General features: G+C 42.8%; 1 protein-coding gene across 3 annotated transcripts in view; it reads left to right on the top strand.

The window, feature by feature from the left end:
• Window positions 1-26,665, top strand: part of LOC110069946 (uncharacterized) — a 46,728-nt gene extending 20,063 nt beyond the window's left edge. The window contains exons 1-8 of one of the 3 annotated variants that reach the window (XM_078388481.1): window positions 9,858-11,061; window positions 13,228-13,310; window positions 14,190-14,316; window positions 15,527-15,598; window positions 17,288-17,367; window positions 17,673-17,796; window positions 18,816-18,902; window positions 21,606-26,665. In XM_078388481.1, the coding sequence (XP_078244607.1) occupies window positions 10,809-11,061; window positions 13,228-13,310; window positions 14,190-14,316; window positions 15,527-15,598; window positions 17,288-17,367; window positions 17,673-17,796; window positions 18,816-18,902; window positions 21,606-23,341 (2,562 nt within the window). In that variant the 5' untranslated portion in view covers window positions 9,858-10,808 and the 3' untranslated portion in view covers window positions 23,342-26,665. Of the gene's footprint in view, window positions 1-2,485; window positions 3,689-9,857; window positions 11,062-13,227; window positions 13,311-14,189; window positions 14,317-15,526; window positions 15,599-17,287; window positions 17,368-17,669; window positions 17,797-18,815; window positions 18,903-21,605 lie in introns of those variants that run through there. The other 2 variants (XM_078388480.1, XM_078388482.1) reach the window with 2 other exon arrangements.
• Window positions 26,666-26,913: the final 248 nt, after the last annotated feature.

Genomic DNA, 26,913 nt, shown 5'->3' with positions numbered 1-26,913 from the left:
GCAACTACATTGTCTGGGTTGTCCGGGATATCCACATCTTTCTGATATAATTCCTCTGTGTATTCTTGCCACCTCTTCTTGACGTCTTCTGCTTCTGTTAGGTCCCTCCCATTTTTGTCTTTTATCATGTTCATCTTTGCGCAAAATGTTCCTCTAATATGTCCAATTTTCCTGAACAGATCTCTGGTCTTTCCTTTTCTGTTACCTTCCTCTATTTCTTTGCATTGTTCATTTAAGAAGGCCCTCTTGTCTCTCCTTGCTATTCTTTGGAAGTCTGCATTCAAGTTTCTGTAACTTTCCCTATCTCCCTTGCATTTTGTTTCCCTTCTCCTCTCTGCTATTTCTAAGGCCTCGTTGGACAGCCACTTTGCTTTCTTGCATTTCCTTTTCTTTTGGATGGTTTTTGTTGCTGCCTCCTGGACAATGTTACGAGCCTCTATCCAAAGTTCTTCAGGCACTCTGTCGACCAAATCGAGTTCCTTAAATCTGTTCTTTACTTCCACTGTGTATTCATAAGGGATTTGGTTTAGATTATATTTGAGTGGCCCAGTAGTTTTTCCTACTCTCTTCAGTCTAAGCTTGAATTTTGCTATGAGAAGCTGATGATCAGAGCCGCAGTCAGCTCCAGGTCTTATTTTTGCTGACTGTATAGAGCTTCTCCATCTTTGGCTGCAGAGAATATACAGTGGACCCTCCACTTACAGACGGCTCGACTTACAGACTTTTCGAGTTACAGACTTCTCTGGCTGCAAAATTTAGATTCGACTTGCAGCCGGAGAATCGACTTACAGACCAGAAAAAACCCAAAATGGAACAAAAATAGAATAAAAACCGCTAGTTACGGGATTAATCGGTTTTAATGCATTGTAGGTCAATGGAGATTTGACCTACAGACTTTTAGACTTGCAGCCACCATTCCAATACAGATTAATTCCGTAAGTAGAGCGTCCACTGTAATCAATCTGATTTCAATACTGCCCATCTGGTGATTTCCATGTATGGAGTCGCCTCTTGCGTTGTTGGAAAAGAGTGTTTGTGATGACCAGCTTATTCTCTTGATAAAACTCTATTAGCCTTTGTCCTGCTTCGTTCTGAACTCCAAGGCCAAACTTCCCTGTTGTTCCTTTTATCTCTTGGCTCCCTACTTTAGCATTCCAGTCCCCTAGAATGAGAAGAACATCTTTCGTTGGTGTCAGTTCTAGAAGGTGTTGTAAATCTTCATAAAACTGTTCAATTTCAGTCTCCTCAACAATGGTGGTTGGTGCATAAACTTGGATTATTTTGATGTTGAAAGGTCTGCCTTGGATTCGTACTGACATCATTCTATCATTTTTGAGATTGTATCCCATTACAGCTTTTCCCACTCTTTTGTTGACTATGAAGGCTACTCCATTCCTTCTACGGGATTCTTGCCCACAATAGTAGATATGATAATCATCTGAGCTGAATTTGCCCATTCCTGTCTATTTTAGTTCACTGATGCCCAGGATGTCAATGTTTATTCTTGCCATCTCCTGTTTGACCACCTCCAGCTTACCAAGGTTCATAGATCTTACATTCCACGTTCCTATGCAGTATTTTTCTTTGCAGCATCAGACTTTCCTTTCACTTCCAGGCACGTCCACAGCTGAGCGTCCTTTCGGCCTTGGCCCAACCACTTCATTAGCTCTGGAGCTACTTGTACTTGTCCTCCGCTCTTCCTCAGTAGCATGTTGGACGCCTTCTGACCTGAGGGTCCCATCTTCCAGCGTCATATCTTTTAGCCCTTTGTTTCTGATCATGGGGTTTTCTTGGCAAAGATACTGGAGTGGTGTTGCCAGTTCCTACTCCAGGTGGATTGTGTTTAGTCGGAACTCTCCACTATGTCCTGTCTGTCTTGGGTGTCCCTGCACGGCATAGCCCATAGCTTCTCTGAGTTACTCAAGCCCAGTACCACGACTAGGCAGCAATCCATGAAGGGGCCTAGTATCATAGAAATACTGTCCCTAGTATCATAGAAATCATAGAAAAGTGAAGTTGAAAGGGGCCTACAAGGCCATCAAGTCCAACCCCCTGTTCAGTGCAGGAATACAATCAAAGCAGATCTGCCAGGTGATTATCTAAGTTTTTTCTAATCCATCCACCAGGGAGACAGCATACCTGGCAGGTCTACAGGTCATCCCAGCATGTTTCAGTTTCAATCCCGCACATTAGAGAGTCTCCAACTTCTCTTCTTTCCATAGGGTGCGGGGTCAATGTCTCTCCTTGGCTGAACTTGAGCCTCTCTCATGTCCTCCCACTGGTTCTCCTGCATGTCTAACTTTACATGCTGTCTGCCATACTTCTCTTCAGGAAGTATATTTTTTCAGTTTACTATGCTAAGCAACAGGATTTCAACCAAAGGGGGTTGGGGGAGGGGAGAACATCTTGATCCCTGATAGGGCCCTGAGTCTCTGTCTGAATGTTCCTAACAGGATATAATGTATGTTTTTCTCTCCCAAACAAGGTGACAGTCAGGAGCAGGAGAACCATCAGACGTATGTGGTGCCATCAGAAATTACTAACCATTTACAAAGAAGAAAGCTATTTTGGAATCAAAAAGGAACAAAAAGTCACAGGAGAAACCAAACCAAGAAGTGGGAGAAAAATTCCTCTGGTTATCAGGAAACTGACAGCAAACTAAAGAGATGTTGCAGAATCCAGTCAGAGTCAAAACAACATCAAGGTATGGACCCCCTCAAAATTGAAGGCAAGGGGCAGAAACCATATGAATACATGGAATGTGGAAAGATTTTACATCTGAGTTCACCTCTTACTAAACACGAAAGCCTGCAAAGAAGAGAGGAACCATATAAATGCATGGAGTACGGAAGGAGTATTAATCAGGATGGGCAACTTGGGCAGCATCGCAGTATTCCTGTTGGGGAGAAACCATACAAATGCATGGAGAGTGGGGAAAACTTCAGTCTGAGCTCAAATCTTATTAGACAGGAAGGGACCCTGAGGCGGCATCAAAGAACTCACACAGGAGAAAAACCATATGAATGTATGGAGTGTGGAAAGGGCTTCGGTTACAGTGGGTCACTTACTGTCCATCAAAGAATTCACACAGGGGAGAAACCCCATAAATGTGTGGAATGTGGAAAGTGTTTTGTTCATAGTAAGTCATTTACCATCCATCAAAGAATTCACACAGGAGAGAAGCCATATCAATGCACAGTGTGTGAAAAGAGCTTCTATTCAAGTGATAACCTTAATTTGCATCTAAAAGGTCATAGAGGGGAGAAACCATATAAATGCCTGGAGTGTGGAAAGCATTTCATTCTGAGTTCAGCTCTTATCAAACATCAAAGTACTCACACAGGAGAGAAGCCCTATAAATGCATGGTGTGTGGAAAGAGTTTCAGTCAGAACTCAAATCTTATGAGACATCAAGGAACTCACACAGGAGAGGAACGATATAAATGCATGGAATGTGGAAAGAGATTCAGTCAAAAAGGGCATCTAAAACGGCATCAAAGAACCCACACAGGAGAGAAACCATACAAGTGCGTGGAGTGTGGAAAGAATTTCAAGGATAAAGGGTATCTCAAGCAGCATCAAAGAATTCACACAGGAGAGAAACCCTATGAATGCATGGAGTGTGGAAATAGATTTAATCAAACAGGAAACCTTCGGCAGCATCAAAAATACCACACTGGGGAGAAACTAGAAAACTATAAGGACATGGTTTGGAACGTTGAAAGAGTACCAGTGAAAGCTGACTCCCAAATATGTTAGACTTTGGGAAAACCATATAAATCCTAGAAACATATTTGCTTCAATCTTTGTCCTCCACTAATAATCCACATGAGAGAAACTGTTTAGCCAGACTAAATTTAGCTGTTGTAAGCCGCCTAGAGTAATCTTAATTGATTAGATAGGCGGGATATAAATAAAATAAATAAATAAATATAAGAGTGAAAATTGGTGGGAGAAATATAAGTAATTTAAAATATGCAGATGGCACCATCTTACTGGTAGAAAGCAGCCATGACCTGAAATGAAACTCGAAGAAGAAAGTGCCAAAGCAGGGCTGCAGTTGAATGTTAAGGAGATCAAAATCTTGACTAGAGAAGAACTACGCAACTTTAGTGTTGACAATGAAGAAATGGAAATAGTTTGAGGTTTTGTGTACAGAATGCAGCCAAGAAATCAGAAGAAGACTGAGAGTAGGAATGGTAGCCATGAAGAAATGAGAAAAGATCATCAAGTATAAGGATGTGTCATTGGAAACGAAGAGCAAGATCATCCACATTTTTGTCTTTCTGATCACCATGTATGAATGGTGAAAAAGGGAAAAAATTGATTTGTTTGAAATATGGTGCTGGAAGAGAGCGTTGTGGATACCTTTGTCTGACTGCCAGAAAGATGAACAATTGGGTCCTAGATCAAATCAAGTCTGAACTACCTCTGGAGGCAAAAATGTTGAAACTGAGGCACATCACAAGAAGACCAGATTTTCTGGAAAAGATGCTGGGAAAGGTGGAAGACGGCAGGGAAAGGGTGAGACCAAAGACAAGATGGACTGACTTGTGAAAGGAACCACAAGCTTGAGTCTACAAGAGCTAAACAAGGACATTTGGGAGATTCCTTATTCAAAGGGTCACCATAAATCGGAGGTGACTTGACGGCATATAACGACATTTTTGAAAGAAGTTACAGTTTTGACCCAGAAAGTCCTGTGCACTTTGTGGCCTCAGTACTTGGTGGGAGGGGGAAACCCCCATTACATTGTGTATTTTCTCACGGCTGAAAATATCAGCTGAAACCTTTCTAGGATTGCCCGGATTGTCTCAAGTACAGAGGATGGCAAGGAGCTACTGTAGATGGCTAACTCACTGGAGGTGGAAAGCTTTCCTAGGGAGACCCTGCAGGTAACTATATGGGCATCTTTTGATACCCAGCAAAGGCATTTTTCCTATTTTAGGTTTTTAATATGGATTATTTTTTTCCTATTCCAATGTTCCATTACACTATAACACTTATGGCAATAATATAGCTTCTGACAGATTTTTAAATTTTGTCCGGATTGACTTCATTTGATGTTGCCTTCTTTCATTTCTTTATTAAATTCTTGAATGTTGCTCAACAAATAAAAGTATTAGGGGACAAATAAATACAAGTTAAGAGGAGATAAAGAGGAGATAAATAAATAATATTTTGTATGCCAGATATACTCACTGTGTCTTCTTTAAAAAGAAAATTGCTGAACAAACTTTTATTTCTTGTTTGGAAGAAGATGACCCATTTGTCCAGCACAGAGAAAACAATATTATTCGGAACCTATTCTGGTATATAGTGGGAGGATTTTTTTCCAGCTTGACTACGCATGTTTACTGGATGTTTCACTATACAGTGGTGCCTCGCTTGATGACGATAATCCGTTCCAGCGAAATCACTGTAGAGCAAAATCGTTGTCAAGCGAAAATTAAAAAGCCATTAGAATACATTAAAAACTGGTTAACGCGTTCTAATGGGCGAAATACCTCATCATCCAGCGAAGATCCTCCATAGGGCGGCCATTTTCCGGTGCCTGTACATCGAGGAATCCGTCCTAAAAGAAAGCGGGGAGCCATTTTGCACAGCGGGTGGCCATTTTGCGACCCCGCGATCAGCTGTTCTAAAAACATTGTTAAGCAAGAAATCAGTTCCAGAAGCAGGGAACCGATCATCATAAAGCGGATTTTCCCCATAGACACATTGTTTTGCGATTGCAATAGCGATCGCAAAAACCTCGTACCTCAGATTCATCGTACAATGAGGTAATCGTCTAGCAGGGCACCACTATATATTCCTCTTGAGAATCCACTTAAATCCATCATTCAGATCACATAAACCATGCAGTATGGTCTTCCTTTTGCAATTATAAACTTTTACCTCATTAAGATGAGATTCAGAAGCCATCATTGTTGCACTCTCTGGACAGTTTACAACAGGCTTGTCCAACCCGCGGCCCAAGGGCCGCATGCGGCCCAGGTCAGCTCGTAATGCGGCCCAGTGCAATTTTTTTAAAAAAAGAAATTCCAAAGTTTCAAGATACAGTGGTGCCTCACTTAACAATTGCCTCGTTTAGCGATGAATTTGCATAACGATGTGTTTTTTTAGAAAATAATATGCATCGCATAACGATGTTTCCTATGGGTGATTTTCGCTTAGCGAAGTTTGGGACCATGCTTCGCATAACGAATGCGATTTTAGGTCCCCTGCTTCACTTAACGATGTTTCTTTTTTCAATTAAAAAAGTGTCTTAGAAGGGTCAAAAACGGTTCTAAATGCTTGGATTCGTTAGAGGACCCCTTAAGTCATGTGCAAACCTGATTTGGCTTTGATCTGACTTTTCGTTAATTTTTCGTGAATTTTTTTTTTTTGGCCCATAGGAACCAATGGACCTGTCAAAATCTGACAGCTCTATGCTTTCCTATGGGGGAGAAAACAATTCACAAAAAATTAATGAAAGTTCAGATCAAAGCCAAATCAGGTTTGCACACGACTTAGGGGGTCCTCTAACGAACCCAAGACGAACCCAAGACTCAGAATGCTGAGTCTTAATTTTTTGTGAATTTTTTCTTCCCCCATAGGAAATAATAGAGCTGTCAGATTTTGACAGCTGTCAAAAGTTGGGGGGAAAAATTCAGAAAAAATTAATGAAAAGTCAGATCAAAGCCAAATTAACTTTTGCATCCGTTTTAGAGGGTGCAGAAGCTAATCCAAGCATTTAAAACCAAATTGACTTCGCAAAGCCCTTGAAATGTATTGAGTCAGCTTCAATACATTCCAATGGAGGATACATTGTTTCGCTTAGCGATGTTTCCTATGGGTTTTTCGCTTAACAACGGCAATCCGTTCCAATTGGAACGGATTAACCGGTTTCCAGTGCATTCCTATGGGAAATGGTGTTTCGCATAGCGATGGTTTCACATAGCGATGTGTTTTTTTGGAACCAATTAACATCGCTATGCGAGGCACCACTGTACTTGCGGCCGGAATGTGGCTGGGCATGTCACAACAGTAGAGGGAGAGAGAGAGGGAAGGAAGGAGTGGGAGGGGAGGGGACAGGGGGGCTGGATGACTGCATTGTGCCGTCCCCTTCAATAGGTGGACCCCCTCCTGGCCCCATAAAGCTGCTGGAGGCGAAGCTGGCAGCCTCTGCTGTCTGAGATCGCAGCTGCCGGTAAGTGTGCTTGGAGCAAGGCTGTGGAGGACGGCTAGGGCTGCCCCCCCCATGTGGCCCAAACCAAATTTTCATCTTTTAATGTGGCCCAGGGAAGGTGAAAGGTTGGACACCCATGGTTTACAACATAGTTAGGTAAGCAACATTTTGTCACCACACCCAGCAAGCTGGTTATAACTCATGTTATTGACCTCAGAAGGGTGGAAGACTTGAGTCAACCTTGAGCCAGCTACATGAACCCATCAGGATTGAACCAAGGTTGTGAGCAGAACCTTATTCAGTTTATTTATTTATTCTATTTATATCCTGCTTATCTAGTCATTGCAACCACTCTAGGCGGCTTACAGAGATGTAATATAAAAATAATAATAAAATTAGAGTTATTACATTAAATATACAGTGCTTCAAGATGGGAAGGAAAAATGAGAGATAAGCCACTGCAGTATTGGAATTTAACCCTTGGACTGCAGAGCTGTTTTGAAATACATAGCCTATATTGGATATAAATGCATATACTGTTCAATATTGATCTTAGGCCATCACTGCCTTGGAATCTTAAGTATTTACCAGATTGGGGGTCTCAGTGTGGTGTGTAGGGCAGTGGTTCTTAACCTTTGTTACTATGAAGGGCAGAAGATGAGCATGCCGTCCTCAGGCAGTCAAGATACGGCGGTGGCTGCGCCGAGGGTATACTGATTGACATCGATCAACAAGAGGTGGTGCCCAAGATACAAACAGAAGTCTGCTTGGTTGACGAAGGAGGGGAAGAGCTGGACTTAATACTGTGGGAGGAGGCAAAACCAAGTGAGGGAAGTTTAGTTTAGTAACGGCTGGAGAGCTATCGGGCAAGGTACATCGCGGGGTTCAGACCGAGCCCATGGGCGATTCGGGAAGCACACCAGGGATCTATTGTGAGTTCCCCAATTTACGATTGGGAGGGGGACTCTTGTCTGATCCTCCTTTGGTTGGAGCAAGGAGCCTGGGCTTAGACCCACTGGAATGGATCGTTGCAGTATATCCGCGGAATCAACTCGGGGGGCCGCCTTCCAGCAGAAGCCACTCGAAGGGGACTGGGCGCGACATCCCTGTTGTGGGACAGTGTGTGCGGTCCGGAGCACCCCCCTACGGCCCATGACGGATCGGGAGCGCTTTGGGCCGGCCCCCTTTTGAGAGAAAGAGAGACTGATGTGGGGGCAAGGGTGAAGAGATATCAAGTTTTATCCGTTGACAGTTTGTTGGGCCCATTTGATTCAATTGAACTTAATTCTGTTACTAAAAATAAAAAGAACACTGTTGAAAGTTCCGATCAGCCTCCGACTTTATTTCCCGCCTTCACGACCAGCAGCGCGCAACCGGCAGAAGATGGACCTTGTCACAGTTACTCAGGTGTTTTTGAACTGCAGCTCCCAGAAACGCCAGCCAGCACAGCTGGTGGTGAAGGCTTCTGGGAGTTGCAGTCCAAAACTGGGTAACCCAAGGTTAAGAACCAGTGGGGTAGCAGAGCGACAGACTGAGCCTCTGAAGAACAGGGTTCAAATTCCCAGTTAGCCGTGGAAACTCACTGAGAGAAGCAGTATTGGTAAAACAACTTAAAATATTTCAATTGAAGCTCTATTACAGTACAGTAGTTTTAACTTAAGTCAGTTCTGACTTGATGTCACAGGACACACACACACACACACACACACATAGAATAGGGCCCCTGTATCCATGGAGGATCGGTTCCAAGCCCCCTGCAGATACTGAAAACCGTGGATAACGGTGAACAGTAGACGTAGAATAGTAAAAGATAAAAATCCAAAAATACTGTATTTTCATGATGTATTTACCAGAACTGGCCAGTAGAGAGATGTTAGAGACCATGCTATGTATACTTAAACAAGAATACATAGCATGGTTTTCAGCTCCCTTTACTGGCCTGTTCTGGTAAATACACCATGAACATATATGTTTCTAGTTTTCTTTTAATATTTTTAATCTTTTAAATCTTTAATATGAAACTGTGGTTATTGATCCCCCAGATAAGGGGCTCCTACTGTACCAGATTACCACCAAAAGTACAGTATAGAACTTATACCTTGATTTGGATTCCTGCCTTGAGCAAGGGGTTGGATTCTAATGCTATGATTCTAAACAATTCTAAACATATGCTATGATTCTAAACAAACATTGCTTAGCAGTCATATGATTCTAAACAATGAGATCGCATCAGTTTGGATTTTATTTTCTTCCCATAGGTTTGTGGCAAGTCTGTTTTTTTCCCCTCTCCCTTTCTGGAGACACAATACATAACACAGCAATATAAAAAGGCAATTCTATAACTACAGATTGAAAATAAAACATGGTGTGAGGGGTAGTTATAGCCTGGCAGCCAAAGCTGGGGCCACCACTGAGCAGTCAAGAACCAAGAAAACAATAGACCAGGAGGAGGAGGAGGCAAGTGAGGTTTGTATCTTTCGGTCTTTACCGGGTTAACAGCACAGAGTTTCAGATCCTAGAAAGATAGGATGTGCGGCTAAGGGGGAAGAGGATAACTGTGGCACCTCCGTTCGCTCTGCCTTCCGGACGAGGAAAAGGGAGGCCGATGCGAAGAGGCGAAGGTGTGACGGAGGGAGGGAAGGGAGAAGGCGACCAAATGTCTGATTTTGTGGGAGGGTTTGGGGGGGGGTGCGGCTCCCTTCTCCATCTTTCCGTTGCAATTCATGGGGGAGGGACAGTGGGTGGGGGGGATGCCCTGCAATCCAGATACAAAAAGGTAGGTCAGGATCCTCTGCAGGATCCCCTTTGAAATCTTGCATCTTTCGCAGATCCACCCGGTTGCCAAGGAATTTTACACGGAGAGGAGGAAACGGGGTGAAAGTTTAATTTTAAAAAAATAATTGTCTAGGGTTTTGTTGTTGTTGTTTTTGGCAGGGGAGGAAAGAAGCTTTCTCTCTGAAGTAGTCCAGATAGGCGGGGTATAAATCAAATAAATAAATAAATATAAATATAAATAAATAATATCTTCTTTCCCTGCTCCCAGAAACAAGAGGAGGGTTTCCTGAACGTTAGGAGAGCCGGGGACCTACGGTTGAGCCTGCAGGGGATTCGACCGAAGCTGTTTCTGGTTCTCATGTTTAGCAACAAAAACCTGCTTTCTTCCTAAATTCTTGAAAGTTTGGCACTGGAGGGGAGGGGGCGACCAGGAGAGAGACAAGAAGAAAGCCACCTGTGGAGGGAGAACTGCCCTGATTGATGATTGATTGATATTATAGACCAGTGGTTCTTAACCTTGGGTTATTCAGGTGTTTTTTTTGGACTGCAACTCCCAGAAGCCTTCACCACCAGCCATGCTGGCTGGGGTTACTGGGACTTGCAGTTCAAAAACACCTGAGTAACCCAAGGTTAAGAAGCACTGTTATAGACCAGTGGTTCTTAACCTTTGTTACTCAGATGTTTTTGAACTGCAACTCCTCGAAATCCCAGCCAGCACAGCTGGTGGTGAAGGCTTCTGGGAGTTGCAGTCCAAAACTCCTGAGTAACCCAAGGTTAAGAGCCAGTGTTATAGACCACCCTGCTTAATTAGAACACTACTCTAGGTGGTTTATGTAATTAGGCAAAGCATACAACCCCAAAAATGTTTTTTTTTAATGAAAATGCATGGCACAGCAAACTAAAACAGAAAAGGTTGACACCTGATGACTTAAATCAAACCAAGTTACATAAAGCTGAGCTGTATTTATTTGTATTTGATTTATATCCCGCCTGGTCGACCAGCACTCCATGCTGTGCTGAGCATGTTCTCAGAGGCCTCTTTTGTGTTGTAGTTTTATGCCATCATGCAGCTGTTTTTGCACCTAAACATCTAAGGCTATGTATCCGTGGAGCAGGTGAGATAGAAGATTTTCTCCACTATTTATTCTATTGTCAGCAATATCAAAACCCCCGAGAAAAGTTCCTGGGTAACATTTTGGCTGCTCTACAGGAGGAAAGCCCTCAGATAAAGGTGGTCAGGTTACTCCTGGACTGTGACCCTTATGTTACATACAGAACAGTGCTATTCGCAAAAGCGGCCAGAAATATTCGGGCTAATTTTCTGAAAGTCATTGCGATCAATTGTGTGGGAGATTCTCAGATATGAAGGGTCTCTTATTATTTTATATGTCTGTGGTTTTATCATGATTTTAATTGACCATATCTATATTTTAAACAATTGTGATGGCTTTTAGCTAATACAATAAACTAGAACTAGCTGTTTTTGCACACATGCACAGCCTCTGTTAGCAAAATAAGTTTCCTCAGCAAAAATGGATGAATTGTTGCTCCTAGAAGCCTATAAAATACACATCAGAGTTCCCATTGCTTGCAGTTCCCCAAATAGCAATTTTTGCTAAAGCAGAAGTCGGTATTCAGCTTCCTGTGGTTATTTTCTCCACACTGCTCTGTGCCCAAGTATGCCCAGTTGTACTCAACACCAAGAAAACTTCCCACATGGTTTGTCCTCTGCCTCTAGTTTCCCCAGAGGGAAACTTCACAGATGAATCTGCCCTAGAGTCTATGGCTAGAATCCTGTTGTGCAGCAGCAGAGAGAGGAAAGCTTTGCACTAGAATTGAAGGCTAGAATCCTGTTCTGTGGAGTGGAAAGCTTTGCTGGCAGAGGCAGAGATCTCCTCTAGGACTTTGCACCAGCTACCTCTGGGCACATCCTTACAAAAGGATACAGCTCAAAGTACCTCCTTTAGGCTTATTGTCCAAGCATTTCTATCACAGAGGGTCCTGGCCCCACTGAAGGATCCCAACTCAGGGACCCATGCAGCCGAAGTGCTGATCTGGACGGTTTACAATAATAAACAAGCTGAACCGAAACGAAAACTATTTAAAACCAAATAACTGTGGGGAAATTGTATGCTTTTACAATGTATATAGCAGATATTGTTTTGGGCTCAGGTCAGTTTCCAGTAAGGATGATCATTAACCTGCTTTGGTATCTAAGATAATTATCTGTCTCTGAGTTGATTAACTTGCATGTGTATTTAGGAATTTCCTGTTTCTGGGTAAATTGTATTAACTTATTTGTTTACTTAAGGTGTTAACTGTATATGTTTACCCTGCTGTGTATTCAGGAATGTCGATTCTGGCTGTGTATTCAGGAAATTAAATGCCTCTGTTTAGAATAGTTTTTGATTAAGTTGTTCAAAGGTAGGGGTACAATAAAAGAAGAGGAGGCGAGAGATCGAGAGATTCCCTCTGAACAGCTGCCATACACTCGAGGGTCCCGTCTTTTCTTTTCCCCCTTGCTGGTCAAGGGGGAGGCTTCATCTACAAATTCCTGCCCTGAGGCTTCATCTGCAAGACCCCTACTTCCCCTCATCTTGCAGATCCCAACAAATAACAACTAAGAAGGCTTTCTCAAAACTTTTCAGATCGGAGGGACAGCTTCTCTTTTGAACTTGATGGTGGATTTGATTTCTATATTATGTTAGTTTGAGAGTTCAGCTGGTCCTTTTTCTGCTACAGAAGCGAAGGAAAAATCTGGTTGATAGATGTTGCTTCTTTTGAAGGACTTAACACCCAAGTTCTTCTCTGATGGCACCAGCGTTGCTCATACAGAATCTCAGAAGCAAAGCCTGCAAAATTTGGGGGATGCAATGTCAAGTATCTTCCAGACGATACAGTGCATATGTTTGTGAAATGATCAAAGTCTTGGATGCCATACTATCTCTGTCTTTTACACAGGCACATTTACTGTTTGTTTCCTGTGCCATGTAGTGTGTAGGAGGTCTGACTTGGTGATTGCTCAGCATGGTGGTGGTGATAGGTCACCAATCTGCAGAAAATCAGAAGGAAGTCCATTCCCCTCTCACAGCAGTGGAGGAGAAATGGCTGATCTCTGTTGCTGACTGGAGATCAGATCTTTGGTTTTAAGGGGGTTTTGAACCTAGAAGAGAATCTGGCAGGCTGAAGGACAAACCTTCGCAGGCCATAAAGGGCATTATGCAAGTTGTTGAACGAGAACACAAGTAGCCCGGTCTGTATCTCCCTTTTCTTCACCCCAGACAATAAAATGACATCAGAGACAGACTCCGGATTGCTGCTTCTTGGTGGTGGAGAGGAAAGAATAACCATGCAAACACCTCAGGTAAGTCAACAAGAGAGACGAAGGGAACAGTCTATCAGCCTCTTAGCTTTATTTCAGGTTTAGCATCTAAAAGGTGATGGTGGTAATATTTCTTGCTCAGATTTAAATACATCAGGACATTTTAAAAAAAGATCAAGATGACTTTCGCCATTGAAATGCACAATATGAGAGCTAGAAACAATATTAGAATGGATATGGTTGTACTCTAAAATCTTATTTAAGAAAAGACACAGTTCATTGTCGTTTAGGGGAGTGTGTTCTATTTAATGGTCATTGCATAAAATTGCTTCTTTTAAAACTGATTTTATTTATTTATTTTTATTTTATTTTTTACCACGCCCCTCTAGATTACGTCTACTTGGGGCGGCTTACATAGGTTAAAACACATTAAAATAAACATATATAATATAATTATTTCAGTTAATTTGCAACCTTTGGTCCCAGATGTTCTTGAACTACAAATCCCAGAAGTCTTCACTATTTGCCGTGCTGGCCAGGATTTCTGGGAGTGGTAATCCAAGGACATCTGGGGACCCTGATTTGGGAACCCCTACTTTAGAGGGATTTGGACAGAACTCTCTTTCAGCGAAGCATCCTTAACCGCTGCCACCGTCCAGCTGGCCAGCTCTCCTCTGGCGCTTGTTATGAGCAACGATGGAGAAATAAGAAATCATGAGGATAATGAATTCACATGGTGCTGATATTTTAAAAGCACCTGCTGGAAATAAATTGATTTATTTTGTACTTTTTTGTGCTGCAAACTGATCACTAGGCCATGAACTGTACTGAATTTCTGACATGAAGTCTTGAACACTTCAACAATAAAATAAAATGCCAATTTCGTGTCCTTTTTGAATAAAGAACATCTTTTTCTTCCAGGACCTGGTTTCCTTTGATGAGGTAGCAATGTACTTCACCCAGCGCGAATGGGATCGCCTGAATCTAGACCAAAGAGCCTTGTACAAGGAGGTCATGCTGGAGAACTTTAGTATGGTGTCTTCTCTGGGTAAGGGCACCTTTCCTTTGACTGATAAGTGCAGAAAGGATGACTTTGTCACCATTTCCTTCTCTGAAGGAATGAGACTGTGCTAGGCTGGTCACCCCACGCAGGCTAACCACTTGTGGTGGACCCTTTAAGGCTCATTTTGAGGCTGCTATGGACACGGTGGCTTACATGTGGAAAGCAGAAGGGACCAGGGTGGCCGACTCAGACACTTTCAAGAGTACTTTTTAATTGTGCAAAGTGTGCACAGCTTATTGTTTTTACATGGATGCTGAATAACTAAATAGGTAGATGCTAAGAGCCTAAGTGGAGTATAGGCCTTTATGAATGTTTATTATTTTTCTGACTTTATAGCAATCTTCTATGAACACTTAAAATGGCATAAAATATTTTCTCTTTTTTGCTGCTCCTGTTGCCTCCTTTTCCCCTCACTTTGTCATCTGGCAGAGGTTTTCCGGATGTTTCAAAGCCTTTCATACAAGTTCTCACCCGAGGGTCGATGAAACATAACCCTTGGTGGTTCACAGTGATGCGTCTTCAAGGGCAAAAGCAGAATAAAACTCTTTTGTCGAAACTTTATATGTCTGTCTGTCTGTCTGTCTGTCTGTCTGTCTGTCTGTCTGTCTGTCTCTCTCTCTCTCTCTCTCTCTCTCTCTCTCTGTGTGTGTGTGTGTGTGTGTGTGTGTGTGTGTGTATGTGTATGTGTATATGTTTTCCACCTGCACCAGTGAAGTCGTGGAAGTCATGGTGGCCAATTAAGGAGGCACTGGTTGCAGTCCTGGTCACACGACCAATGCCTCAAAATTAGCTTCAACTAACTGCTTTGATTTCTGGAATTTTGCTACATGACATGGGGGCAGAAACATGGTTTTGTCCAAAGAGCTTGATGTAATGGATTGAATATAAAGAATTTAATTAAAGTTGACAAAGATTCCAAGGAGCACGCCTTGGCTTTCAACAAGGTGTCACCCATAAGTTTTGTTTACAAACCCTTTTTCTTTTTTGCCTTAGTGGTAAATTTTGTTGAGTTTTTTTTTTTGGGAGGGGGGAGGTGGAGATAACTCCAGTCCAACGTTGGACTGTTTTGTTGTTATGAGTGTATGCTTTTTCCCTCCTAAAAGACTAATAAGGATCAAGAAGAAATAGACCCATAAAGGTTAGACCCTGATGCCTGAACATTTCCTAATCACTAGCCTGTCTCTTTATTTGAAAGAAACTTCCAAACCAGTCCTCATCACACAGCTGGAAGAGGGAAAAGAGCCATTTGTTGGACCGTCTGAAGAAGGTGAGGAGACCTCTGGTTAAGTATGTGGTAGGAGCATTTATCTACTTGGAACTGAACTGCTTTCTTGGTGGCTTTTTAGCTTGTGTTTCATCAGTGAGACTTAATAAGGCACAACAGCAAAATTTTCAGACTAATGAGTCAGTCTTTTTATTTATTTAACTTATATGCCGCCCACACTACCCTAAGGTTTCTGGGCAGCTTACAACATATAAGTCTTCCCAATATTAAGGTTATAGAATCATAGAATACTGAAGTTGGAAGGGGCTTATAAGGCCATTAAGTCCAACCCCTCCCCCACCCCGTTCAATGCATGGATGGAAATCAAAAGATATCTGCCAAGTTCCTCTTGAATGCCTCCAGTGCTGGCTCATTCACCACCTCTCGAGGCAATTGGTTCCACTGCCTTCCTGCTCTGACACTTAGGACGTTTTTCCATTAAGCCCGTTTTAGGTTGATCACACTGAAGGAAAGAAGAACATGAAGGAAAACAACACAGAAAATAGCAATGGCATTTATCAATGCTGTCAATTTACTGCTCCCCAAAAGGGCGACACAGACTGCAATAATTAAAGCCATAGAACCAAAGGATGTACAGAGGATGAAAATGTTCCCCTCCATACCACAGTTTTTGGAGGGAAATAGAATCATAGAGTAATAAAGTTGGAAGGGGCCTATAAGGCCATTGAGTCCAACTCCGTCTGCTCAAGGCTGGAATCCAAATCAAAGCAGGTCTGACTGATAAGTGTTGGAGCGCTCACCACCGCCTGAGGTGATGGGTTCCCTTGTACTGCCCTAACAGTTAAGATATTTCTCCTATTTAACTTAACTCTGGCTTCCTCTAGCTTGAGCCCATTATTACGTGTCCTATACTATGGAATAATCAAAAACAGATCTTGCCCCTCTTCTGTATGACTACCTTTCAAGTATTTGAGATCCTGTCTCCCCTCGGTCTTCTTTTCTCAGTTCTATCAATCTTTCATCCAAGGGCTTGGTTTCCAGCCCCCAGCCCCTTGTCAGCATCCTTCTTGAAGTGTGGAGTCCGGTACAAGACACAATACAGTGGTGCCTTTTTTTACGATCGCTCCGTTTAACGACGAAATCGCATTACGACAAACTTTTTGCGATCGCTTTTGCAATCAGTTTAGGATGTTTCCTGTGGGGGAATTTTGCTTTGTGATGATCAGTTCCCTGCTTCGGGAACCGATTCTTTGCAAAATGATGATTTTCGGACAGCTGATCGGCGGTTTCAAAATGGCCACCGGGTAAACAAAATGGCCCCCCGCTGTTTTCTGGGACAGATTCCTCGCTGCACAGGCAGCGAAAATGGCCGCCCTATGAAGGATCTTCACTGGACGGTGAGTTTCCACCCCCTCGGGTTTTAATGCGTTTCTATGAGCTTTTAAATTTCGCTTTACGATGTTTTCGTTCTACAGCGATTTCGCTGGAACAAATTAATGTTGTCATGCGAGGCACCACTGTATTATAAATGAGGCCTAACCAGTGACAGATAGAGGGGAACTGATATTTCTTGGGATTTGGAGGCTATACGTCTGCTAATGCATCCCAAAATAGCATTTGCCTTCTCAGGTAAATATCTCCTCAGCTGACTCAGCTTCTCATCCCTCTATCATATGTGATGGCAGCAGCAATGGCACAGCTTAATTGTTACTTCTTTTCTCTCCCACACAGGCAACTTGACAGCAACACAGGCAGGCTCTGGATCATCTCTTTATGGTCAAGTGGAAAGAGATGCCATTAAGCCACTTTGGGTAAGAAGTAATTATGAATAAACAAAGGGGGATCTTCTGAGTGCCACCCCTTGTTTTCTGGTGGCAGTTGGAAAGAATAATAATCTTCTTTACTTTTATCATCCCAACATCAGCAAGTAAGAAGATTGTGAGTTTTTTTGTATTTCCAAAATTAAAGCCTTATATCCTCCAAAGTAAAATGGAACAAACAGTATTTACAAATCTACACTATTAGTACTTTCCCTTTCGAACTAGGAGCACTGGTGTATGTATGTGAGATTCTTTCTGGTTAAAGTGTTTTTTTTTCTTTTTCCTTCTTCCAGCAGCTGGTGTCCTTTGAGGAGGTAGCTGTCTGTTTCACCAAAGGAGAGTGGGATCTCTTAGAACCAGCACAAAAAGTTTTATACAAGGAGGTCATGCTGGCAAACTATGGGGTGGTAGCATCTCTGGGTGAGGACACTTTCCTTTTGATTGAAATAAACTAAAATGTGATCCAGACAAGACAAAAATATGATCTCATAAATATATTCTTAGAACTGCAGAGCTGGAAGGGACTCTTTGGATCAGCAAGTCCAACCCCTCATCAAGGGAGGAACAATCAGGAATTGAACTCCCAACTTCTGGCTTTGCAGCCAAAGACCTAAACTACTAAGCTATCCAGCAGTTCTATCCAAAGCACTATAAAGTGTTGGTTCCCTGTGTAGATTAATCTGTTATCTACCCCCTCCCACTACTATAAACTGCCTTGGATCTTTTTAAAGAGGAAGGCAGCATATACCGTATTTTTTGTTTATAAGACAACACTTTTGTCTAAAATTTTTACACCAAAAATTTAGGGTTGTCTTATACATGTAAGTAAGCCAAAGAGAGAACCATGTGATTGAAAACTGCCTGTACCTTGCCTCTGTAAACAGGCTTCCTCCAATCAAAAGGCTTAGCTTCCTATAGTTATAAGCTTTATGGAATTCACATCAGCTGATGCTGTACAAACCAATAGGAACACACCTCGTTGGAGGTGGAGCCTGTAGGCTCAGATGCAACAGGGACTGGTAATGTTGGGGCATTCTGAGCCCAGAGACTAAATAAAATGATATGCTCAAAGCCAAGTGTAATGCATAATATGACAGTACTTGTGTGTAAATGTTACCTAATTACTAAATAAAAATGTGTTCTGCTTTATGTTTAAAATATTGATTTTTAAATTTTGGATTAGAAAAGTGGGCGGGCGTCGTATACATGGGGTGTCTTGTAGGCATCCTTCACTCTCAGGAGACTATGGTAACGTGCTCTGAATAGAGGTCTTGGAACAGCATCTAATGGGACGGTATTCTGGCTTCTAATGTCTGCCTTCTTGAGAGCTAACTTAATAAGTGACATACTTGTGAATGTGAGACAAATGGATAATACTAAGAGCTAGACTTGAACAGCTGTGTCCTTGTGGTGATGAATCTGTCTCTTGCCTTTGAAAGGAATTCCCAAACCAGATCTCATCTCTTGGCTGGAAGGAGCAGAAGACTCGTTTTTCCAGGACTCCAAGGAACAGAAGCTATTTGGAGGTACCTGCTTATTTAATAATAATAATAACCTTAGAACTGCAGAGCTGGAAGAGACCCTAGGGATCATCCAGTCTAGCCCTTCTCAAGGAGACACAGGAGGGAATCAAACTCCCAACCTCTGGCTTCGCAGGCAGAGACCTAAACCACTGAGCTATCCAGCAGTTCTTGTCCGATGGGATCTTTGAGGAAGTTCTCTGCATTTTGTTCCCCTTGTATTTAATCACTGAAGGTAAACAGTTTCCAGGGGTTTCAGGTCCACTAGCAGAGTTCACAGTCTTATCAGCCACTCTCTTCCTGTTTTCACCAGCACAGTGTATGTCTTCTAAGAAACTGGCAGAACAAGCATGAGCCTTTTACGGCACCCACTGTTCATTCAGCTGCCACCATGTGCCATTCCCTGTCTTGAAGTGTTCGTTCATAAAGCTCTAGTCCTGAAGTTTACTTCTCAGGGGAAATAAGTGCTCCTGGACTGTAGGTCGCATCCCAAATTTTTGTTACCATCCCCTGTCTCCTATCTTGGATAAGAACATTGCCTCTGGCCCCTCTAATCCCTGGTTCCGGAATTAAGCTCCTGCCTGTTTTGGAGAAGACATTTTCCTCGGCTCCTTTTGGACAGCGAGAGAGCTGCCTCCATGTCTAAAACTTTGATTGCTGGGGTCTGAACTCTGCTAAGGCCTGAGAAGAAAGACCCAAGAGAATCAGCAAAGATTCTATTGCTTTTTTATGATGCAATACCTGCTCGTACTCAGATATGTTCAGAGAGGTCTGAATCTGGTATAGGACAGCAACACAGTCCCATATAGCAGTGGTCGCCAACCTTTTTAATACTGCGGATCAGTTGGGGGGGGTGAGGTCTATCACGTGCATGCGCAAAGGGGCTTTGCTCACGCGGGTGCTTGCAGGCATGCTCGAAGGGGCGGGGGCACTCGCATGCATGCATGGAGGGGGGCACTCGCACGCATGCACAAAGGGGCAGGGCTGCTCGTGCAGTATGCACGCATACTTGTGCGCATGTGCGAAGCGGCTGTGTAGGGTGTGTGGGAGGGAGTGCATGCAGGAGGAGGGGAGATCTGTCTCTTCAGCCCAGTCCGGCCAAGGCCACAGGCCGGTACCAGGTCAAGGGTTGGGAGCCTGTGATATATAGTGTTGGTTGGGTCTTCATGTGGACTTAGTGTCTGACTATTTCTTCTTCTAAATGAATTTGGATTAAGAACAACCAGAGAACAATGAGATTTTGGTCTCTGTCTTGAATCTTGTGGAAAATGTGCTTTCTTTAAACTCCATATTCTGGAATTCTCCATTCTGGGAGTTCCACCTACCAGACCCACACCTGAATTGTGTTCACCTGGAGAAAGGCTGGGCTGCGATGCTTCATGGCCTATGATAGGCTGAGCATTGCCTTAGCTTGCTGTTAAAAAAGGAAGTTACTCCAGTGTTTCCTGGGAGTTCCCAGCAAACACTAGACGAACTAATGGTTGTTGTGGGTTTTTCGGGCTCTTTGGCCGTGTTCTGAAGGTTGTTCTTCCTGACGTTTCGCCAGTCTCTGTGGCCGGCATCTTCAGAGGACACCAGAGCATAGGTTGCTGTCCTCTGAAGATGCCGGCCACAGAGACTGGCGAAACGTCAGGAAAAACAACCTTCAGAACATGGCCAAAGAGCCCGAAAAACCCACAACAACCATTAGATCCCGGCCGTGAAAGCCTTCGCGAATACTAGATGAACTGCTCTAAATGGCAGCTAAGCCAGAGTTCAGCCTATTGAAGATCACGAAGTCTTCCAGCCCAGCTTCTTTCCAGGTGAGCACAATTCAGGTGTGGGTCTGCCAGGTAGAACTCCCAGAATAGAGAATTCTGTGATCTGAAATTCAAATCAAATAAACACACAATAAAAAAGGAACGGTACAGGACTAGATAATATGACATTGGTAAGGCAGAAAAATGAACAAATGTCTCTGTACCTGAGGAAGCGAAATAGAAAAGCAGGCAGGAAGTCATTATTGCAGTTGTTGGAAATAGCAGAATAATCAAAAAGATAAACCAAGTTACAGCAGGGACACAGAAATGATAGATAAGAATGCAGTAGGATTGCGGTATCCGCAAGGGATTGATTCGAAGCGCCTCACTTTCATGGATGCCAAAAACTGTGGATATAGCGACATAACATATAGTATATAATATAGCCTCTGATTCCCTCTAGTGGCCAAGTCTGGTAATACACTTTGGAAAAACATGTTTCTGGGTTTTTTAATTTAATATTTTCAGGCAGTTTGTAACTGGAACTACAGGTACTGATCCTGCAGATACCGCAGTCCTACTGTATTGGAAAAACTGAAATAAGAGGAGGGAAAGGAAAAGAGGGAACAAACAAAGTCAAAACACTGGGGTACTTTAAGGCATTTGTATCAGTGTGATCTTTTCTGAATCAAAATCCCCTTCAGATATGTAGAGATGTGTCCGAAGGAGTCAATTTTGGTCCACAACAGCTCACATTGAACCAAATTTCTTAATATTTAAAGTACCACAATATATTGTCCATATTTTTCTTCCTTTTTTCTCTTTAATTTTGCCAACATGCTGAAACAGACTAACATGGGGGGGAGGGAATCAGGTGTACCTGATTGGGTTTGATTCCTGGGGAGAACTTCAGTCTCCTCCTGAAATGTCCTAACAAAATTTTTATTATTGATTTTATCTTCCAAATCAGGTAATAGTCAAAACAGTGGGAACTGTCAGAAGCCCTTTGTCTCACCACGGGAGATCTCAGTGCATCCAAAGGGAAAAGAGTTACTTGTGGATCAATGGAAACCAAAGAATCGCAAACAAAACCAGTATAAGGAAGGAGAAAACAAATCTGCTTCTCAGGAGACGAAAGTATCTGAACTGCTGATACCACAAGAAGTCTTTGAAAGAAGGAAAATGAATGAGTCCATCGTCTTTGACAAGATAGTTGCAAATAATTCAGATTTTAATAGACATTGTGGCATCCAATGCATGGAACCGGGAAAGAGTTTCAGTCACATTGGAACGCTTTCTAAATTTCAAGGAATTAGCAAAAGAAGGAGCTGTTATGAATGTATGGAATGTGGACAAACATTCAGTCAGAAAGAGCACCTTAGGCAGCACCAGGCAATTCATACAGGAGAGAAACCGTACAAATGCACCAGCTGCGGGAAGAGCTTCAATTATAGTGGAAGCTTGATTGTCCATCAAAGGACTCACACAGGGGAGAAACCCTATAAATGCTTGGAGTGTGGAAAGAGTTTCAGAGTGAGCTCAAGCCTTACTTTCCATCAAAGGACTCACACAGGGGAGAGGCCTTATCAGTGCAGAGACTGTGGAAAAAGCTTCAGTCAGAGCTCTGCCCTTAATGTACACCTGAGAACTCATACAGGGGAGAAACCATATAAATGCATGGAGTGTGGAAAGAGCTTCAGTGATAGTGGCACCCTTACCATTCATCGAAGAATTCATACGGGGGAGAAACCGTATACATGTATGGAGTGTGGAAAGAACTTTAGTGTTAAAGGAAGGCTAACTAAACATCAAAGGACTCACACAGGGGAGAAACCTTATACATGCATTGAATGTGGAAAGTGTTTTAGCCAGAGCTCAGCCCTGACAATACATCAAAGAACGCACACAGGGGAGAAACCATACAAATGCATGGAATGTGGAAAGAGCTTCAGCGATAGTGGCACACTTAATAAACATCAAAGAATTCACACAGGGGAGAAACCTTATAAATGCATGGAGTGCGGAAAGAATTTTAGTATTAAGGGAAGACTTACTAAACATCAAAGGATTCACACAGGAGAGAAGCCGTTTCCATGTATGGAGTGTGGAAAGAGCTTCAGTCAAAAATCGGCACTCACAATACATCAGCGATCTCACACAGGAGAGAAACCATATAACTGCACAGAGTGTGGAAAGAGCTTCAGTGATAGCAGAAAACTGACTAAACATCAAAGAACTCACATAGGAGAAAAACCGTTTAAATGTATGGAGTGTGGAAAGAGCTTCAATGAGAGTGGGACCCTTACTGTACATCAAAGAACCCACACAGGGGAGAAACCATATGAGTGTAGGGAGTGTGGAAAGAGCTTCAGTCAGAAAGAGCACCTTAGGCAACATCAAAGGATTCACACAGGGGAAAAACCGTATAAATGCATGGAGTGTGGGAAGAGCTTTAGTGTGAATGCAACCCTTGCTTTGCATCAAAGAACTCACACAGGGGAGAAACCGTATAAATGTATGGAGTGTGGAAAGAGCTTCAGTCAGAAAGGGCACCTGATACAACATTTCAAAAAAACCCTTACGCAGGGGAATAACCATCTGGATACAATAAGTGTGGAAAGAGCTTCAGCATTAACGCAAGCTTTACTCAACTTCAAAGATCTCACGCAGGGGAGAAGTCATGTAAATGTATGGAGTCTGAAGTGAATTCCAGTTCTACCTGAACCTTTGAGGAAAACCTGTGTGGAAAAACGTCACACACATTTTGTTAGACACTAGAGAACTCATTCAGGTGAAACGTCATATAAATGGGAGGAATGTGTAAAGATGTTCAATCATAACAGAGCACTTAATAGACATTAATGAACCCAGTCGGAGGAGGAACTGTGAGCGTATGGAATGTCAGAGGGGCTAGATCCTTTAATAGACATCAAGGAATGCAGTTGGGAAGAAAGCATATGAATGCACAGAGAGTGGAAATGTGATGTCAGTAGGCAGTAAGTGGTGTGATCTGTGTTGTCAAGACCAATCCATCTTCAAGTATTGGGATGTTATCCAGAATTCTGAGGTTCAAGCCAAGAGCACTTGCAAGAAGACCGTTGACTGGTCAAAGAAGGAACTGGTAGAAGCACGGTGGAAAGCCAGTCTGTGTCAAGCGATTTCAAAGAGCTCAGGAAGGCAGAAACAGTTAAGACTGAAGTGAAAGTTGGGTTCGACGTCCTCAATACAGAGATTTCAGTTCCCCGGTACAAATTAAACAAAATGGGTGGAGGGCTTTGAATAGGTTTGTTCCCAAGTCCCTTTGTTGATGCATTGCAGTAAATGAACTCCGTAGGTAACAAAGTGTAGGAGTCAGTTTGGCTTAACAGTGATGCGGCGCGTGCTGCTGGTTAAGTCCCGAATCATTCTGTCCTCTTCTTTCTGGGAAAGGAAGATTCGCACTCAGATAAGACACTCAGTCATATCAGAAAACTCACAGGGGGAAGAGACCATATGAATACAGTGCTGGCCCGCATAGCGACGATAATCCGTTCCAGATAAATCGTCGCTATATCGCAATGCAAAGATCGGTAAGCAAAATGCTTACCGATCATCGCAATGCGATGTTTTGCCTATTTAAACATCGCATTGCGATCGCAAAATCCGCATCGCTATGCGGATTTGTCATTAAACTGGGCACTCGTTATGCAAGGCACCACTGTACAGGAATGTAGAAAGGACTTCAGTATGAAGTCAATTTATCTTTCCTGCAGAGAACCCACACAGTGGTAAAAGGTGTTCGGAGGGCAGTGCGGAGAATTCTAGTCTTTGCAGAAAAGTCTAGACAAGAAATAACTTGCATAATGGAGAATCCTTACATGTGTCTGGTTTCCACCAAGCATCGTTTCTTAATACCCGACTAGCCCAGATAACCACGGGCAGGGTTATTGAGAATAGATGTTAGGAAGGTTTGTCTAGCCTTATTTATTTTGGGTGTATAATGGGACAGACCACCTATATATCTACTTAGCATTCACTCTGTCACTGAGAGAGAAACCTTAATATTTTTCTTTTCTCTCAGTTTGAACACTCATATAGCATCCAGCATTTTGCATCACTGAATTATCTTCAGGAGGGGATTTATTAGCATTATTAAATATCCTTATTAAATACCTTTGTTGCCACAGGATGGAATTTAATTCATAGATTTCTTTACTGCTGACTTAGTGCTGAGCACTACTCTAAGCGGTTAACAAACAACATACTATGAACTATAAACAAAAAAATCATAAACCCATCCACTATTCAGTTGTTCTGCTCTATCTCATGGGATTCTTGCACAGAGAGATACTAACGTAGACTTGGGAGGTTCTGATGCATGTCTTTGTACCTTGCCTGCCTTCAACAAGCAACAGAACATGTTATAATAAAAGAGAACCCAAAGCAGTCCGTGATGGAAAAATCAGCAGTCCTCGCAAACTTTCTAGTCAGGTCTATAGTGATATGGTACAATAGGTCATAGAAGATCATTTAGGTAAGGCTGATGACTATTCAAACAGCGTCTTGCTTCTGAATAGAGGAAGCAGAAAAATAGCAGATAAAGCAAAGTACAGTGGTGCCCCGCATAGCGAGGTTAATCCGTTCCGGATTAACCTTCGCTATGGGGAAACATCGCTATACGGATCAAAAACACCCATTGGAACGATGTTTAATGCATTCCAAATGGGCCCAAAACTCACCGTTCTGCGATGTTTCCCCATGTTCCGGTGGCCATTTTGGGTGTTCCGGCCACCGCCGAACAGCTGTTCCCCCCCTCGCTATGTGAAGAAACATCGGTATGCGATCACATTAGCGATCGCAAAGTCCGCATCGGTATGCGGATTCATCGTTAAACGGTGCGCTCGTTATGCGAGGCACCACTGTATGCTGCTTATATACCACCCTGTGGCACTTAAAGCACTCTCTGGCTGGTTTAGAATTTAATTATGTAGGTTACACTCTGTTTCCCCCCACCCCAGCTGAATACCAATTTACTGACCTTGGAAAGCTGAATCAACCTTAAAAGTGGCTATCTAAGCCCATTGGGATCAAATTCAGGTCACAAGCGGAGTCTTCACTGTAGTACTGCAGTTTAACCACTGCTCCATGAGATTCCTACGGGATAACAGCCAGGGCAGTTGCTATATTACAGCAATATGGGGTAACCCATGCTATGGTAATAGTTTGATGCACCTCAGCTTTCTGCACTAGAGATATGAACCGGTTTTAGATGACCAGACTCAAAAGATAATACATACTGGTCATCAAAATCGTATCTAGAACCAATCCTACTTTTGGTGTTGTGCCACAGAAGCCACCTGCATGGAACCTGATCACTTGTTCTTTAAAATCAACCTTTGCTTGCCCTGAAGAAGCCATTTCAGCTGAACTCCAAAGATCTGGATTGTGTGGCTGCTTATCAGTCCAAGGGCATTTGTGTTGCTTTAGCCTTGAATCTCTAAACTTCTTGTGCTCTCCCTTTTTAGACTCCAGAGAAGAGGAACATTTTGACAAAAACACCACTTATCAGGGAACATCAGCACTGTTAAAATACGGGAGGCAATGCTGTCTCTAAAGAAGGGGTTGAGAGCCTTACAGGTAATCAAGTGGTCTCGCTTGTCATGATCTTTGCAGGTAGCAATTGTCGCATCCTTGTTAGGTCACCCATTTCCAAGGAAATAGCCTTGTTCTTTATTCTTCCTCTGCCGCGGAGGGCTGGGTGTTGATCTTCGACATATTTGCACACAAAGAAGTCGGCTCTAAGAGCTGCTGTTCTCAAGTCCAGGTTTTACCCCATTTTATTCTGAATAGCCTCATTATGAGTACCAACCCATTGTGAGTTTTTGAACATCCCTTTTTCAATATGTGTTTTGAAGGCTATTTTGGTTGTCTGTGCGTGTAACATTCACAGTAATGCGGTCGTTTGATTTTATACTCCTTGCTTGTGGAAAGCAGAAGCACTGGTCTCTGAACATTAGCTGTTTTTAAAGATTAAATTTGTCTTTTTAAGCACTAGTGTCATTTTCTTGCATGAAAAAGCAGCAGCCAAGCCCAACATATTTCCAGATGTACAAGGGTTGTAGACAAGCAGCAGAGAAGCTCAGCTTACATGGCTCAGTTCTTCTAGCAGTGGTTCCCAACCTTAGGTCCCCAGATGTTGGACTACCAATTCCCAGAAATACTGGCCAGCACAGCTAGTGGTGAAAGCTACTGGATATTTTAGTCCAAGAACATCTGGGGACTTAAGGTTGGGAACCACT

This window comes from Pogona vitticeps, chromosome 2 (assembly GCF_051106095.1).
Source record: "Pogona vitticeps strain Pit_001003342236 chromosome 2, PviZW2.1, whole genome shotgun sequence".
Classification (NCBI taxonomy): Eukaryota; Metazoa; Chordata; class Lepidosauria; order Squamata; family Agamidae; genus Pogona; species Pogona vitticeps.
The sequence above is the reverse complement of the archived record's forward strand: the minus strand, read 5'-3'. Positions and strand labels throughout refer to the sequence as shown.